The sequence below is a fragment of the Leucoraja erinacea genome, chromosome 20 (genome assembly GCF_028641065.1).
Source record: "Leucoraja erinacea ecotype New England chromosome 20, Leri_hhj_1, whole genome shotgun sequence".
Classification (NCBI taxonomy): domain Eukaryota; kingdom Metazoa; phylum Chordata; class Chondrichthyes; order Rajiformes; family Rajidae; genus Leucoraja; species Leucoraja erinaceus.
Window position 1 is genome coordinate 38,200,955 of NC_073396.1, and position 19,093 is coordinate 38,220,047.

Below are 19,093 nucleotides of genomic sequence, written 5' to 3' on the forward strand. Positions count from 1 at the left end.
ACACAAAAATCTGGAGCAACTCAGCAGGTCAGGCAGCATCTCTGGAGAAAAGGAAGAGACGATGTTTCGGGTCGAGACCCTTCTTCAGACTGAGAGAAAGGGAAACGGAGTTGTAGAGAGATAAAGAACAAATGAATGAAAAATGTGCAAAAAAGTAACGATGATAAAGGAAACAGGACATTGTTAGCTGTTAGGTGAGAATGAGCACAGGTAATGAGACTCAACAAGACGACTTTGAAGCTGGTATCAATTGGGTAGGGGTGGGATGGAGAGAGAAGGGGTGCAGGGGTTTCTTGAAGTTAGAGAAATCAATATTCATACCACTGGGTTGTATGTGGCCCAAGCGAAATATGGGATGCTGTCATCCAATGGAGGAGATCTAGGACAGGAAGGTCAGTGTGAGAATGGGAAGGGGGATTAAAGTTTGGCAACTGGGAGATCAGGTTGATCCAGGTGGATTGATCGAAGGTGTTCAGCGAAACGCTCACCTCGTTTGGTCGCGCTTGGTCTTGTTGATATATAGGAGTCTATACCTGGAACAGCGGATACAGTAGATGAGGTTGGAGGAAGTGCAAGTGAACATCTGCCTCACCTGAAAAGATGCAACACCTGTCCCTATACCTCTTCCCTCAACTCTGACCTAGGACCCCAACAGTCTTTTCAGGTGAGGCTGAGGTTCACCTGCACCTCCTCCAACCTCATCGACTAAGTGTAAATTGTCCCCAGCGTGTGTAGGATATTGTTAATGTGCGGGGATCGCTGGTCGGCGTGGCCTCGGTGGGCCGAAGGTCCTGTTTCCAAGCTGTATCTCTAAACTAAACTATTGCTCTGCATTTGAAACCAGCTTTTTTTTTAATTGGTCCCTGTAAAATTCTCAAGAAAATACTTTTGAGAAACAAATCGATGGAGAGTCAGTTTCCTTACCCTGGGTCTAGTGAGCACCAACATATGTACAACCAGGCAGAGGGTGAAGTGGTGCCTGAACACTCATTTACAAAACCTCACATTCCCAATTCTCCTCTGTCATTCAGCCACACATTTGTGGAAGGTTTGAATGGTCACACTGTGGTTATCTCCACAGGACATGCAAAATGTCAGAAGGGAAAACAACTGACTCAAGGCGTAATTTGAAATCCCTGCACTTTACATCTCATTTAACAACTGGCAAAAAATAGCTTCTACTTTACCCAGTTTGTGGTGACAAACAGAAGCTGAAGCAGCAAATACCTCGTCAATATTCAAATTTAGTACGAACAAGAAACAGATTGACTATTTATTCTGAATTGTCTAAAAGAATAGATTTACAATTGTGAATCAACATGACTCATGTCCCATCCATACCCCCATCCTGAGTCCGAAGTGTAGAATTATGATGTCACTTTACAGACAGTTATAAAAGATTTTTTATACTCTGAATATTATCAACACTTTGGAATGTAATGGAAACATAGAAATATAGAAAATAGGTGCAGGAGGACGCCATTCGGCCCTTCGAGCCTGCACCGCCATTCATTGTGATCATGGCTGATCGTTCCCAATCAATAACCCGTGCCTGCCTTCTCCCCATATCCCTTGATTCCACTAGCCCCTAGAGCTCTATCAAACTCTTAAATCCATCCAGTGACTTGGCCTCCACTGCCCTCTGTGGCAGGGAATTCCACAAATTCACAACTCTCTGGGTGAAAAAGTTTTTCCTCAACTCAGTCCTAAATGGCCCTCCTCTTTATTCTAAGACTGTGGCCCCTGGTTCTGGACTCGGCCAACATCGGGAACATTTTTCCTGCATCTAGCTTGTCCAGTCCTTTTATCATATTGTATGTTTCTGTAAGATCCCACTCATCCTTCTAAACTCCAGTGAATACAAGCCTAGTCTTTTCAATCTTTCCTCATATGACAGTCCCGCCATCTCAGAGATCAATCTCGTGAACCTACACTGCACTGCCTCAATCACAAGGATGTCCTTCCTGAAATTAGTCCTTCCTCAATCCTCGAATACTTCATTGTGACATGTGGCCAGGCACAGTGACATTCTTTGCTGCGTACACAATGTATACAAATAGCGGCCGCCTACAGCACTGACAGTTACAAAACACGCCGGCTCCTCCTGTGTTCAACCCCACAGCCGTCCCCCCCACGTGGTGTCTGTATCGTCCATTGTTCTTCCCCCTCCCTCACGGCAGTGCCCCACACTCTCATTGACTGCCAACCGCAGGTCGCCCCGAGAGGCTTCACCACCGCCGAGGGTCCCACCTGTTCCCCATAACATTGTGTTTATTTATTCTTCCCATTTAACCGTCATCATGGGACACTGGGTTGAATCAACTTGATATTGTCTAAGCCATTGTCACACCACCACACTCTTCCTGTGCTAACATTCCCATTCTGCTCAGCCCGGCATTCCTGGGCCTTTGACCCTCATTTCTGCCACTGTCCACCGTCCATGAAGCAGTTATCCATGAACAATTCAGGTGGTGAACCCCAGGGCATGGCCTTAGACAGGGAGAACCTCATTGAAACATACAGAATAGTGAAAGGCTTGGATGTGGGGAGGATGTTTACATCATTGGGAGAGTCTGGGACTAGAGGTCATAGACTCAGAATTAAAGGACATTATTTTAGGATGGTGATAAGGAGACATTTCTTTAGTCAGGGTGATGAATCTGTGGAATTCTTTGCCACATAAGTCTATGGAAGCAGTCAGTGGATATTTTTAAGGCACAGATAGATAGATTCTTGATTACTACAGGTGTCAGAGGTTATGGGGAGAAGGCAAGAGAATGAGGTTAGGAGGGAGAGATAGATCTGCCATGGTTGAATGGCGGAGTAGACTTGATGGGCCCAATGGCCTAATTCTACTCCTATCACTTATGATCTTATTAGATAGATAGATAGATAGACAGATAGACAGATAGACAGATAGACAGATAGACAGATAGACAGATAGACAGATAGATAGATAGAATCTTTATTTGCCACACGACCAGGGTTGGTGGTATTTGGGTTTGGTACATGATGGTACACTGCTTTAATCACATTAACACTAATAACACAGATCACCGTAATAAAGTGCATCCATACCACATCACAAATCACAAATCTCACCAACAATACATAGTGCAAAAGAACAAACAAAGACCATAGACAAGACACTGTATACATCAAAAGTCTTAGTATTGTCTGATTATTGGAGGGAATTGAGTGTTCCAATTTCTGAGGGGAAGAAACTGTTTTTAAAGTGGGTGGATTTTGTAGCAAGTGACCTGAGGCGCCTCCCTGAAGGGACAGACTGAAAAAGGTGGTTTGCTGGATGGTAGGGGTCCGAGATGATCTTTATTGCCCGTTTTGAGGTATGTTGGAGATAAATGGAATGGATTGAGGGGAGGGGGGAGTTGATGATCCTGGAGGCCTTGGAGACAATGCGCTGTAATCTGTGTAGTGAGTGACTGTCAGTGTTTCCGTACCAGACTGTGATTGAGGAGGTGATGATGCTTTAAATGATGGATTGATAGAAACGGACCAGGAGGTGTTTGTGGACTCTGAACTGACTCTGACATTGTGATGGTCTTCCAAAAGCTCTTGCTAGCAAAGATTTTTTCCAATCCCGATATTTAGAAATACACTTACTTAATTAAAAATTAAATAAATAAAATAAAACTTAGTGAACTATACATGAAGCAATGATATTATATAAAGTGTAAATATAAAAATAAATAAAACTGACAAGACAAACCGCATGTAAAGAGAAGTACAATCGGATCCATTGTGAAGATTGGCCTTGTAACAATGTGGACATCTCTTGGACAAGCACAGGCAGAGAGGAAGAAACTGGCAGCACCCCTTTGTTTCATTTTATCATGCCCTTCCACAATAATTTCACCAATTTAAAGCGGTTTAAGGGCTGGTAACGTGATTAGTAATGAATGCAAAGCTGATGTTTTGGATCCTCTTCTGAAACTAACAGGAGAGCATATAATCAATGTCCCTCTGAATTAACATGGACAACCCAATGAAATAATGATCAAGAATATTTAATAACTGTAAAGTTGGTAGAAGGGTGTTGGTGGGGAAGTTGTGGTTTTTAACGTAATTGAAATGTTAAGATCTATTAACCAGAGATAGATTGTTAAAATATGTTGTTATATTTGTTCCATAGAACTAACGATCAACTGGTGGCTTTCTTATCAAGATACCGGAACATGAACTTCCTGAAGTCTCATGGAAGAGATAATGCAAGGTATTGTGCCTTTCCTGCTACGTACAATCACAATGTGTAATGCCAAGGAAGTGCCAAGCTGGTTTATATCAAAGATACATATACATAAATGCTGGAGAAACTCGGCAGGTCATGCAGAAAATGGTTAGGTGATGTTTTGGGCCGGGACCCTTCTTCAGGAATAACATGAATAATTTGTTGGATTTATGCATTGATATTCCATAGGTGTACTTGTGGCTCAAGCCACCGTAGTGATGGTCAGATACATCAGCTAGACTCCAGGACTCATTCCTGCCTGGTCACAGAGTAGGGCAGGAACCAGTACAGGATATGTGTTCCAGGATAACCCAGAGCAGGAGACTGTTAGAACGTCAGCATCTTAAATAGGGACGCGACCTCCATCATTGCATTCACCTGGCCTCAAGAGCCTTAGCACCGAACCATTCAGATGAGAATGAGCACAAAAATATCCTTGTCCTATGCAGCAGCTCCAATATTAATTGCCCAAGACATGAGGCGGGCTTACTCTGAACTGGCCTAGATACTCTGCAGCTCAGAGATGGAATTTCAAACCATCCAGTCCGGACAAACTCCTTGAATAACAAATAATAAAAAAGAAAATTATAGAGGATGATGTTACATAGAAGTGATTTATTTAGATGGATATAAAATCCGATGTATAAAGTTAAATGATTAAGATTTGTACATTGCTTGGTGCCGATGGTGTATTTTACTCCAGTGAAGATGTTTCAACAATATATTCTAATTGTCTGTGTCTCATTTGCATCATCCACATGATTTACTCTCGGTGTCAGTTTTGTTGCAAACATGAAGTTGTATTGCAGGGCATGCTGTGTTGATCTTTAAATAACATGAATAAGTATAGATGAGTAACTCACAGTTTGAAAGCCATAATCAGCAATAATGTCCTGGCAGTGATACGTTAACCATCGGCTGAATAAACTTCATGTAGTCTAGGGGTAGCAAAGCCATTATTTTATTTATTTTAGTTTAGTTTAGAGATACAGAGTGAAAACAGGCCCTTCGGCCCACTGAGTCCGCACTGACCAGCGATCCCCGCACATTAACACTACCCTACACACATTAAGGACAGTTTTTCTTTACATTTATACCAAGTCAATTAACCTACAAACCTGTAGGTCTTGGGAATTTGGGAGGAAACAGAAGATCTCGGAGAAAACCCACGGTCTGGATCGAACCTGCATCTCTGGTGCTGTAAGGCAGTAGCTCTACCGCTGCACCACCGTGCCACATACTTATTGATTAATGGAGCAAACAGCACTTAAACTGCCAAATTCATTGACCGGCATGGTTTTCCAGTTGCCTTCATTTAATATGAGCTGATTAGATTATTTTGCACCCGTTTAGAATTTTTAATTGGGCTCAAGCTACTTGTTCACTTTGTATTCCCATTTCCATTGAGAATATGCGTAATGCAAATGATTGATTCAATAAACAGAAAGATCAAGCATGGTTTAACTGCTCTAAAAGTTGATAGTCATGGACAGTAATGCAGAGATAATGTACTAAATCCATTGCCCAAGTGGTCCTTATCGATTCATAACACACATCTGTTTAATGCGATATTAGCATATGACAGTGCTCCACATGTGATGTACCCGGACCAATGAAAGTATTTTGGTAATTTCTGACCTCTTTCACTAGAAACGTTTCTTCACATTCCCAAACTTTGGGTGAAGTTATCAGTGATTTGAAATGGGAAAAAACTTAAAGGCCAATGGATCTTGTTGTTTGAAATGGATGTTACCACCACCTGTAAAGCCAAAGGCAGCCATCCAATTTATAAAAGGAGAATGCTTTCTGAGCTCATAACTATTCATTTGAGCCGTACTCTGTGTGACATTAGGTGTAAGCTCTTCCTGATGCTGAAGAATTCAGATCCCAGTTTTAATTGGGACAAAGGACGTACTTCAGTTACACTGGGAATAAGATTGCAGAAAGCTTTGAAAGTCAGTAGAAAAAAATCCGTTCTACTATGGATCTGCAATTTACCCATGAGAGTTCCCCCTGTGTGCTGCATGCAGTCAATACTTTACATCTAGGTTCTGAATTCAAAAATCTATTCCAGTTTGTCAAAACACAGCAGGGCAGCAATCACCAATATAAACACTACATACTGTATAACCATTAAGTGGTTCATTTCTGGTATTGGTATTGGTTTGTTATTGTCACGTGTACCAAGATAAAATGAAAAATGTTATTGCGCTATCCAATGCACTCATACCATCCATTGCATGAAGATAGCGCCAGAGAGCAAAAGAAACAGAATGCGGAATTATTCAGAGAGAGTGTAGATTTTACAAAGTGCAAGAACAAAGAGGGAGATTGAGAGGCCGGGAATTCATCCACAGCACATCATGAATTTAACCTGAGCATACGAGAGGTCCATGAACAGGAAGAAACTGTTCTTTAATTTTTTTTTTGTTTTAGTTCAGTTTTAGTTTAGTTTATTCTCACGTGTACAGTGAAAAGCTTTTGTTGCATGCTAACCAGTCAGCAGAAAGACAATAATAATAATAATAATAATAATAATAATAATAATAATAATAATAATAATAATAATATCTTTTATTGTCATTGCACATCAGTGCAACGAGATTTAGTATGCAGCTCCAACCGATGAAAAAGAAAAGTAAAATAAATAAATGTGCTGTGTGTCGTGACCATCCGAGGGAGACAGTCCGAGGGGGTGGGGGGGCACTCAGCAGGGTCGGTATCATGTGTTGATATAATCAACACATGATTATAATCGAGCCATTCACAGAGTACATTATATGGGAATAACATTTAGTGCAAGGTGATTAGGTGCAGTTCAGGACTGCTCTCTGGTTGTGGTCAAATAGTTCACTTGCCCTAATAACAGCTGGGAAGAAACTGTCCCTGCATCTGGAGGTGTGCGTTTTCACACTTCTATACCTTTTACCTGATTGGAGAGGGGAGAAGAGGGAGTGACCAGGGTGCGTTATCCTTGGTTATGCTGCTGGCCTTGCCGAGGCAGCATGAGGTATAAATGGAGTCAATGGATGCGTCCACAATTATTGCGGTCTTGGATGGAGCTGTTGCCAAACCATGGTGTGATGCATCCTGATCACATGCTTTTTACAGTGCAACTGTAGAAGTTGGATAGGGTTATTTGGGACATGCCCAACATCGTAAGCAGAGAGGAAGTAGAAACGTTGGTGTTGGTGTGCTCCCTTGGTCATTGCTTCAATATGGGTGATCCAGGAAAGATTGTTGGTGATGTGTACTGCGAGGAAATTGAAGTTTTCAACCATTTCCACCAGCGCCGTGTTAAATATGGTGGAATGTTCCTCTGAGCTTTTATATCTCTGAACTGACGGGAGAGGGGAGAAGTGAGAATGACCAGGGTGTCAAACACTGCTCCTTGACTATGTTGACTGCTAAATGGAAGTCTTAGTTGAAGTCTCGATATTCAGTGTCATCATTGCTGTGTCATTTTCATTTGCCCTTATGAGATGAAGGGGAATTGTGGAGAGATTCTGTCCAGAATCTCTGCATTAGTGTCAGTGATTATCTTCTCAGCGGTCTCTGCGGTTCCCATGGGTTTCTCAGAATTGGATTTGCTCTCTTTGGCCTCTAGCTTTTTAATCAGTCATTTTGTTATGTAAATTGGATATGTTCTCAACGGAAAAGAGAAGGTAGAGGGGTGAAATGAAGACAGACTTAGGGATTCTGAAGAGACAGAGGAAGGTTCTGAGGGAGGGGGAAGAACAATGGACAATGGGGACCTGGCGTGGGGGTCCACCGACATGAGGGGGAACAGGTGAGAACAAAGGGAGACCTGGTGCAGGGTGACTTTGTCACTTTGTATGCGCCCTTTATGACCACTATTTGCATACCTTGGGTAAACAAGCACAGAATTTCACTGTGACTTGTCACATGGGACAATAAAGTATCAATTAATTAATTAATTGGTTGATTGATTAATTCACTATGCATTCCTATTTCACCATGTCCAGAATAATGCAATCGGAAGATAAGGCTTGCTTGAAGTATAGGCGAGGAAAAGTAGAAAACTCACATTTATAAAAAGAGTTACTTTGTATGTGCCATTATTAGATAAATATCGAAAGCAGACTTCTGTTTTCATTTCCAGCTAAGTTGAACTGATAAACAGCAAATAGCAGTTCTTTTTTCATTCTTATTCATGACCGTTTGCTGGCATTATTCTTTTACTCGTGTCTAAAATAACATAGTCTAAATCCAAATTACTTAGCTCCCTGAGTCGGTTCAATGATATGACAGTATTGGTTGTTTTAGGGTTAGGGTGCTGGGTGCAAAGGCAAGGAGGGTGTGTTGAACATTGTTAAAACATTGGTTTCATTAAGGCTGGGATATTGGGCACTGCACTGTACCGCACGAAAGCAGGGCAGAGAGCGCAAACAAGATTTACTACAACAGTGTAGGAAGGAACTGCAGATGCTGGTTTACACCGAAGGTAGACCAAATTGCTGGAGTAACTCAGCGGGACAGGTGGCATCTGTGGAGGGAATGGATTAGGAGTTGTTTTGAGCCAGTGTTCTTCTTCAATAGGAAGGATGTAGTTGTCTTTGCAAAACACCAAAGGATTTTGGGAATGCCAAGAGGTAGAGAGAGAGAGTAGAGATAGATAGATAGATAGATAGATAGATAGATAGATAGATAGATAGATAGATAGATAGATAGATAGATAGATAGATAGATAGATAGATAGATAGATAGATAGATAGATAGATAGATGAGAGAAAGGGGCAGGGGGGTGGAGAGAGGGAGAGAGGGAGGAGGGGGAGAGGGAAAGAATGAAAGAGAGAGAGATAGAGAGATTCCAGTCTATTAATCCCAAGCACCGTGGTCGATCAACGGTTACAAAAATAATCCGCTCTATGACCTATGGCAGTCCGAAAGCAGAGAAGGAAAATTAAAAATCCCCCCCCCCCCCCCCCACCCCCCCCCCGTCTTCCCCGGCCAGTGATGTGATGGATGCGGGGATCTGGACCAATCACTGACAAGTTCTCGGACAAATCCCGTCCCCGGAGACGTCATGTCCGTTATTTATTTTTTCGGCGTTGTTTCCATTCGGTATCTTGGCTTCCACTTCTTCACATCAGCTTCTCGTCCTTCCACACCCTGTCCGGGTACCGGTTTGGAGGGATATGGACCAAACGTGGGGTGATGGGACTAGTGAAGCTGGGACATGTTGGCTGGTGTGGGCAAGTTGGGCTGAAGGGCCTGTTTCCACGCTGTATCACTCTATGACTATACCATTTCTTAAACCAGTGCTGTTTATTCTGAAGTCTGAAGAAGGATTTTGGCCCGAAACGTTGCCTATTTCCTTCGCTCCATGGATGCTGCTGCACCCACTGAGTTCCTCCAGCATTTTTGTCTACCCTCGATTTTCCAGCACCTGCAGTTCCTTCTTAAAATGTTTATTCTTGTTGCTGATGTTTTGGTCAATTTGTTTATCAGTTTCAGTAGCTTCATGACTGGTGGGTGGTGGACGATGAAATTAGGAAGCCAGCGGTGGATTGCCAATGCTTCCCTTACTTAGCAGTTATATATTCTATCTCGGCCACATGTGTCTGGCATTGACAGAAAGCAACTGCATAGTAACAACATCCTTGTGTCTTCCTTTGGTGTGAGATCTAAAACAACAGAAAAAATAGTTCATTGAAGAGGAAGTTACAAAACTGTCATTTATCTCAACCAGACTGGGATAAGTGGCAGATCTGTTTAATATCTCTTTCAAGTTAACAGGAGATTTTCACAATCTCTTTCCAATGCAATTTTGCCATTGTACAGACTCTCTCCCTCTGAACATCATCAAAACTCACCACTGCAAGTTGTACCACAATAGCTGGACTTCATGCATCATATGATTGCCATTGGATTACATTTCTCAGCTTTCTTTCATGGTCACTACTTATCCTCTAACACAGTGTGCTCGCCTCTGACAGCAGCTAATGGCCAAAGAGCTCCTTGAATGTTCGCCTATCCTTATAATCACTTTTGATCAGGGCTTTCTACAGCAAAAATAACCGCTATAGGGCAAAAAATAATGTAAGGCATTCTGCACTAAGAGTTCAACATGACCCAAGAACCAGCCAGAAAATGAGAAATAAATGCTATGAAATGGTTGACAAATCTCACCTTAACCTTAAGCACCCTTTCCATTTCTGCAGGACATTGGATGTACATTTCATGTCAGCATAATTGACAAAGTCTGTTTGAACAAGCAGAATGGGGTTTACCCAATTATTAATTAAATGCAGCAGCTATGTATCTCTAAACTGAACGATGTATTTTAGTTCAGTTTAGAGATACAGCATGGAAACAGTCCCCCATGGTCAACCGAGTCCACACAAACCAGCGATCACCCATGCACTAGTTGTATCCTACACCATAAGGGCAGAAACTCAACCAGTGTGCCACTAGGCCACCCTTTGTGTTACTGTACTGCACTTATTCCATTGCTCTCAGTCCCAGAGGGAAAAACAATGGGAAGTTAGCATCAGAAAATCTAGGCCACAACCAGAAATGATTTGGCATTGACTTTCAACTTCCCTTCCAAAAGCAAATTGCCAAGTATGATTTCCTAACATCAGTCTCCATTCCAAATCAGGATTAGGCTTCATTTTCCCTCGAGAATCTTTCTTCCTCTTAGGAATTAAAAGTCCTGCATCTTCCGGATTACTCCCAGAAACTCCTGCCATCGCTGCTCCACCATCATTCCTGATAGGGTCCCTATCCAATCAATATTAGCCAGCTACTCCCTCATGCCTCTGTAGTCACCTTTGCTCAGCAGTAATACTGACACATCCGATTTCATCTTCTCCCTCTCAAACTGCAGGTTGAATTTGATCATATTGTGGTCGCTGCCTCCTAGTGGTTTACCCTAAGCTCCCTGATCAAATCTGGTTCATTGCAGAACACCAAATCCAGGATTTGCCCTTTTTAACAAGGGCAAAGCCATAGATATTGTCAAAATTGACTTCAGCAGGGCATTTGATAAGGTTCTGCACGGTGGACTGCTCTGGAAGGTGTGATCCAGGGAGAGCTAGCCAACTGGGTTGAGAATTGGCTTCATGGAAGGAAGCAGACATTGTTTATCAGACTGGTAGTCTGTGACTCGTGGTGTACCTCAGTGACCATTGCTGTTTGTGGTTTAGATCAGCGATTTGGATGAGAACATACAAGGCAGGATTAGTAAGTGTTCAGAAGACACTAAAGTGGGTGGTAGCATAGACAGTGAACATGGTTATTTAAAATTTCAACAGGGTCTTGATCAGTTGGACAAGTTACCTGAGGAATTGATAATGAGGTTTAATGCAGAAAAGTGTGAGGTGTTGCATTTTGGAAAGTCAAACCAGGGCAGGACCTTCACAGTGAATGGCTGGGCATTGGGAGTGTTGTTGAGCAGAGGGATTGAAGAGTGCAGGTACATAGTTCCTTGAAAGTGGCATCATAAGGTTTTTGGTACATTGGTGTTCTTCAATCAGAGTATTTGTATGGAAGTTAAGATGTTATGTTACAGTTGTCCAAGACATCAGCCCGGTGGTCAGTCCTTTGAAGATAGACACCAGTTGCTTGGAGTATTGTGTTCAGTTTTGGTCAGTCTGTTTTCAGAAGGATGTTGTCAAGCTGAAACCAGTGCAAAGACGATTTACAACGATGTTGTCAGGACTTCAGGGAGTGAGCTATTGGGAGAGCATGGGCCAGGTGGGAGTTTATTCCTTTTGAGTGCAGGAAGATGAGTGATCTTATGGTGGTGTTTAGAATGAGGGGAATAGATACCCTGAGAAGGGGAATCAAGATGCAAAGGACATTGGTTTAAGGTGAGAGGGGAAAGATTTAATAGGAACTTGACAGGCAACTTTAACAATATTTAAAAGACATTTGGACAGGTACATGGATAGAAAACTGCCACGGTGGCACAGTGGTAGAGTTGCTGCCTTACATTGCCAGAGACCTGGGTTTAATCTTGACTATGGGTGCTGTCTGTACAGAATTTGTATGTTCTCCCGGTGACTGCGTGGGTTTTCCCCGGGTGCTCCGGTTTCCTCCCACACTCCAAAGATGTACAGGTTTGTAGCTTAATTGATATTGGTAAAATAAAGTAATTTGGTATGTGGGAAAACGTTAGTATATGGGGGGATTACTGGTCAGCACGGACTCAGTGGGCCAAAGGGCCTGTTTCCACGCTGTATCTCTAAATTCAATTAAAAATATTGAGAGCATTGGTTTATTTTTTCCAAACTTTCGAAGCATTCTAGCCATTTCTTTCTCTGCTCCTTTTTCTAAATTAAACTAAAATTACTAAGAGCATTAGCTTAATTTTCCCAAAACATCGAAGCATTCTGCCGATTTCTTTCTCTGCCCCTTTCTCTGCCTGTGTTACAGAGTCATTGCTAGATGGGCTCTCCTCATCGGCAGTGCCATGCTCCCTCTTAACATTGGCAAATCCACACTCTGTGAAGTTTCTGTTAGGGATTAATGATATGGCGAGGGTATTGACACACAAGTAACCTCAGTTCTGCTCTGCTCCGTCACTTTGTTGATGCCAGCATCAGTGCTCATTGCAAAGTTTTCTAAACTAACCGGCAATCTTTTATAATATCTGAATCTATGAACATTTGTTAATAAAAGATAACTTAAAGATTGCGGAGTCAGGGGATATGGGGAGAAGGCAGGAAAGGGGTATTGATTGTGGATGATCAGCCATGATCACATCGAATGGCGGTGCTGGCTCGAAGGGCCGAATGGCCTACTCCTGCACCTATTGTCTATTGTCCAGATTAGGAACTCCTTAGAACAAAGTTACAGATGAAAGTTTTGTAGAATCAGTATGTTTATTAACTGTACAAGGGACAATAATACAACATGGCTAATAATGCAACAGATACGTTTCTGCTCAACGTTTGCTTTTGCAAGTAATCATTCCTAAATCAGTGCAGACTTAAAAATAATTTTAGTTACACTCTTTAAGGTGCAGAGAACCTGGTGGCACTGTGGCGCAGTGGTAGAGTTGCTGCCTTACAGCCCAAAAGACCCGGGTTCGATCCTGACTACGGGTGCTGTCTGTAAGGAGTTGTACGTACCTGCGTGGATTATTCCCGGGTGCTCCGGTTTCCTCCCACACTCCAAAGATGGACAGGTTTGTAGGTAAATTGTCTATGGTACAATTGTAAATTGAGTATAGAAGCTGGGATGTAATGTTAAAATTGTACAAGGCATTGGTGAGGCCAAATCTGGAGTATGGTGTACAATTTTGGTCGCCAAATTATAGGAAGGATGTCAACAAAATAGAGAGAGTACAGAGGAGATTTACTAGAATGTTGCCTGGGTTTCAGCAACTAAGTTACAGAGAAAGGTTGAACAAGTTAGGGCTTTATTCTTTGGAGCGCAGAAGGTTAAGGGGGGACCTGATAGAGGTCTTTAAAATGATGAGAGGGATAGACAGAGTTGATGTGGACAAGCTTTTCCCTTTGAGAATAGGGAAGATTCAAACAAGAGGACATGACTTCAGAATTAAGGGACAGAAGTTTAGGGGTAATATGAGGGGGAACTTCTTTACGCAGAGAGTGGTGGCGGTGTGGAATGAGCTCCCAGTGGAAGTGGTGGAGGCAGGTTCATTGGTATCATTTAAAAATAAATTGGATAGGCATATGGATGAGAAGGGAATGGAGGGTTATGGTACGAGTGCAGGCAGGTGGGACTAAGGGGAAAAAAATTTGTTCGGCATGGACTTGTAGGGCCGAGATGGCCTGTTTCCGTGCTGTAATTGTTATATGGTTATATGGTTAAATAGTCCCTAGTGTGTGTAGGATAGCGTTAGTGTGTGGGGATTGCTGGTCGGCACAGACTCGATGAGGCTAAGGGCCTGTTTCCACGCTGTATATCTAAACTAAACTAAACTAATTTTCAAGACTTTTCTTAATTTTAGTCTGTGTAAAAAAAAAACTTGCCTGCAAATCTCCTTTGAACTTTCCACATCTCGCCTTAAAGCCATGCTCTCTAGTGTATGTCATTTCTACCCTGGAATGATGGTTATGAGTATCTAGGCTTCTCATCAGATCTCATTTTAGCCTCTAACATTCCAGTGAATCAATCCAACCTCTCTCTGTAGGTAATGCCCTCCAATTGAGGCAGTATCCAGGTTAACCTCTTCTGAACCATCTCCAAACTTCCCACATTCTTTCTGTAATGGGGTGACCACAACTGCACATAATACTCCAAATGTTGCCTACACAAAGTTTTATACAACTGCAATGCAGACCAAGCAAAGTTTTATAAATGGTAGACAAAAATGCTGGAGAAACTCAGCGGGTTCAGCAGCATCTATGGAGCGAAGGAAATAGGCAACGTTTCGGGCCGAAACCCTTCTTCAGACTTCAAAGTTTTATAAAGTTGCATTATGGTTTACCCAAAGATTTCAGAGGGCTTGTGGTGGTGAGTGAGAATTCATAAAAGGAATAGTTTGTACCCAGACATCATAAGTTTTAAATAAATGACAAAAGACTGAGCAAAGGCAATGGGGAAATCTGTTTCACATGAAGTAAGCGTGGGTGATGGTGACAGACACCTCGACTTGAAGAAGATGAGTTTACAAAGTTATGGGAAAAAGGATGAGACAATTTTCCCCTTACATTTGATATTGCAAAGTGCAACACCTCACACTTTACCGCCCATTTCTGGTCGATACAGCTGACCTTTACCCCACCGCAAGTATTCCTCACTGTCCACTGCCCCAGCAATCTTGCTGTAATCTGCAATCTAATGCCCCTGTCCCACTTAGGAAACCTGAACGGAAACCTCTGGAGACTTTGCGCCCCACCCATGGTTTCCGTGCGGTTCCCGGAGGTTGCAAGTGGTTGCCGGAGGTTGCAGGTAGTGGATGCAGGTAGGGAGACTGACAAAAACCTCCAGGAACTGCATGGAAACCTTGGGTGGGGCGCAAAGTCTCCAGAGGTTTCCGTTCAGGTTTCCTATGTGGGAGAGGGGCATAACTGACAAACTGGTCTACGTTTACATTGGCAATTTTACAACATTTTGAGATTTAAAAAATCTAATTTGCAATTTATCCCATCAGATAAAGCATAAAATGAAGTTAATTTGACACCTAATTCACTTTCATATCTTCAGTATTAAAAAAGTTATGGCCATTTTCATACTCGGAAATTAGCATCTTGTTCCCTATTGCTTTTCCATTGACTAAACACAAAAGCGGTGATCAAGGACAGTCAAATGGCCATAACTTTATTAAAAATTAAGAGAACTGAAAGACATTTTCAGTTATTATAGACTGAAGCATTCTGAAACAATCTTACTTGGATGTCCTGAAATTAAAGCATATAATTAGTTAGTTACCCAATTGTAGCTAATTCCAAAATTCAATTACTAGATCTAAACATCTATCCATTTCTTAAGAAAAGATTTACATTTTTAAATAGCCTAAATTTTCAAATAACATTAACACAAGAATTCACAATAAAACATGATTTTTAAATCTCATTGTCATAAATTTATAGGCGAAATGGAAGAAATTTAGTGTTTAATTGCTGTAAATTAATGGCCATTTAAATCATCTTGCGAGTGGGATTTTGTGGAATGCGCTGGTTTGGAACGTTGTGGTTGCAGTGATTTTGAAGCCCATGTCGGCATGAAAAATACTGCCGGTTCGGATGGGCTCCAAGTCACCATCTCGCAATTTAAATTTTTGATTAAAGGCATCTTAAGTAGTACTTTTTTAGGTAAAATAAATAGTCTACCTTGCCTTGTCTTCTACGTGAGATCCGTCCCGATGTCGGCGTTCACGGCTTTAGAAGATGATTTTTAATTTACTCTAACAATTAAATGATCCAGCGCTAATTTTAATAAACTTAATAAAACAGCAGTCGAAGCGATTTTTCTTTAGCAATTAAACAGACTAACAGAGATCGATTTTGCTGCAGAAAAATCTCCCCCCCTCCCCTCCCCTTCCCCCTCCCCCTCCTTCTCCCTCCCCCCCTCCCCCTCACTCCCCCCCTCCCCTCCCCCCTCCCTCTCTCCCTCTCCCTCTCCTTCTCCCTTTCCCTCTCCCTCTCCCTCCCCCTCCCTCTCCTCCCTACCCCCTCTCCCTCTACCCCTGCCCCTCCCTCTCCCTCTCCCCTTGCCCCCTTCCCTCCCCCGTCTCTCTCTATTTTTTTCCGCAAATGTCCCTCGTGGTCTCTCACCAGGTTGGCTAATGCTTCTGTGATGATTACTTCTCCATTCCATTCCCAGTAACCTGTGGGAATGTAAGCCTCGCTCTGTCGCACAGTTTGCTCCAGTGCCCCATGCTGTGCATGCTTCAATCAGATTGACTTGTTAAAGTGCAAATTCCGGGATCATAATGATTTAACATCATTATTGATTTTCCGATCGGCTGTTCAGTGACAGGTGAGTAGTGATGCAATGAAAGCCTGTTTTTGAGTGCTAACAGAAGTGAGAGAGCATTTTGCTCAGTGGATGATAAATTGTTTAAATTAGGACACACATTTTCTATTGATATTGAAAGTTGTAACCAGCAGCAGTGGGGAGCTGGCTCTGAACACATTTCCAGGCGGACAGTCAGTGGGAGATGATGAACCAAAGCAGGACTAGTCCATGCCTCAGCGTCCATACATGAACAACATTTCATTTGAGCATATCTCCCCGCTTTCTACACATCACTGTTCCTCAAATATGCCATTGTCAGCTGGTGTTTACACCAGAGATTTAAATTAAGGCATATAAGAAGAACAGAAGGACATTAAAGTTCATTGTTCTTCGTAATTCAAGTTTTAAAATATCCCTGGGAGTGAGAGGCAAGTGAACGGAGGAAAGAATGAATTGTCACACGTGACCTGTCACAGTGAAGTTCTTTGTTTTGCGTACTAAAGGTATGCAAAGTGTTGCCACAAAAGGGCGCCACCAAAGTTAGTAAGTATCCCGCCCCCCACGTCTCCCTTTGTTCTCCCCCCTCATGGCAGCCCCCCCCCCCCTCTCGCTAGGTCCTCTTTTGCCCCCCCCCCGTCACTCTTCCACCAGTTTATACAGAAACAGGAAACAGTACCAGTGTAATGTGCTACTTCCTTCCCCATGTTAGATGTTGGAAGGTACTGAAACTATTTTCTTCGTAGAATTTAATTATACCAGAACAAACTATTTAAAGCTAATGGAGGAAGAAAAGAAAACCACTTGCACTTTGTATAGCACTTTCCATAGCCCTAGATATCTCAGTGTATAGCAACTTTGTATAGCACCTTCCATAGCCCTAGATATCTCAAAGTGCCACAACGTGAATTTTGAATATAATCATAGCTGGACGTACAACAAATAATTTCTATACACGGAGGTCACATGAAAAACAATGATGGGTTGACTGAGTTAATTGTATTACATGTTGGTTGTTATGGTGGCACGGTGGCGCAGCGGTAGAGTTGCTGTCTTACATTGCCAGAGACCTGGGTTTGATCCTGACTATGGGTGCTGTCTGTACAGAGTTTGTACATTCTCCGCTTAACAGCGTGGGTTTTCTCTGGGTGCTCCGGTTTCCTCCCACACTCCAAAGACATACAGGTTTGTGAGTTAATTGGTTTTGGTAAAAATTGTAAGTTATCCCTAGTGTGTGTAGGGTAGTGTTAGTGTGCGGGGATCGCTGGTCGGTGCGGGCTTGGTAAGCCAAAGGGCCCGTTTCCGCTCTGTATCTCTAAACTAAACTGAACTAATCATTTTGGCCAGGAACTTTCCCTATTGTAAAATAATGGTGAGGAAGTTTGCACATATACCTAAGGCAACTTCTACTGATCTTGAAATGTTGGCCTGAATTTATGCACTCCAGTTTCTGGAATGGAAGAACCCACAACGTCCTGACTTAGAGGCAAAAGCTTGAGCAATGAACCACAGCTAAAAGTGATTATACATTCATAACACTGAATCACTTGTACTCTGTGTACACATGAAACATATGGTGGATGTGTCAAGGTGAACCTTTACCAATGCTCTCAAATAAATTACATTTTGATAGAAGCAAAGTGCCCCTTTGTCATAGAGTCATAGAGACATACAGCATGGAAGCAAACATTTCGGCACAACTTACCCATGCCATCCAAGGCAACCCATCTGCCCACATTTGGCCCATATCCCTCTAAACCTGTCCTATCAATGTACCTGTCTAAATGTCTTTTAAATGTTGTTATTGTTTCTGTTGTAACTACCTCCTCTGGCAGCTCATTCTATTTGCCCACTAGCCTCAGTGTGTATAGGTTGCCCCTGAGATTCCTATTAAATCTTTCCCCTCTCAGCTTGAATCTATATCATCTGGTTCTCTATTCCTCTACTCTGGGTAAACGACTCTGTGCATTTACCCGATCTATTCCCCTCATGATCTTATCCATCAATAAGATCACACCTTATCCTCCTGCGTTCCAAGGAATAAAGTCCCAATATGCTCAACCTCTCCCTATATCTCAGGCCACCAGGACCTGTCGACATCCTCATAAAATCTTCTTTGCACCTTTTCCAGCTTAACAACATATTTTCTATAGCATGTTGACCAAAACTGAACACAATACTCCAACTGCGGCCTGACCAGTTCTATTTAACATATCATCCCACATTCTATGCTCAATACCCTGATTGTTGAAGGCCAACTTGGACGCCACTTTCAAGGAACTATCTCCCTGCCACCCTCTGCTCTACTGCATTCCCTAAAGCCCTGCCAATTAGTGTGAATGTCCTGCCCTGGTTGGACTTCCCAAAATGTGATACCTCAATTTTATCTGCATTAAACTCCATTAAACATTCTTTTGCCCACGACTAATTGCCCAAGATCTTCCTGTA

At 42.4% G+C, this 19,093-nt stretch overlaps 1 protein-coding gene across 1 annotated transcript in view; it reads left to right on the forward strand.

Annotated features, from left to right (window-relative positions):
* xylt1 (xylosyltransferase I) overlaps window positions 1-19,093 on the forward strand; it is a 317,375-nt gene that overhangs the window by 200,225 nt on the left and 98,057 nt on the right. Inside the window, exon 5 of the mRNA XM_055651880.1 lies at window positions 4,154-4,234. Within this exon, the coding sequence (XP_055507855.1) occupies window positions 4,154-4,234 (81 nt within the window). The remainder of the gene's footprint in view (window positions 1-4,153; window positions 4,235-19,093) is intronic.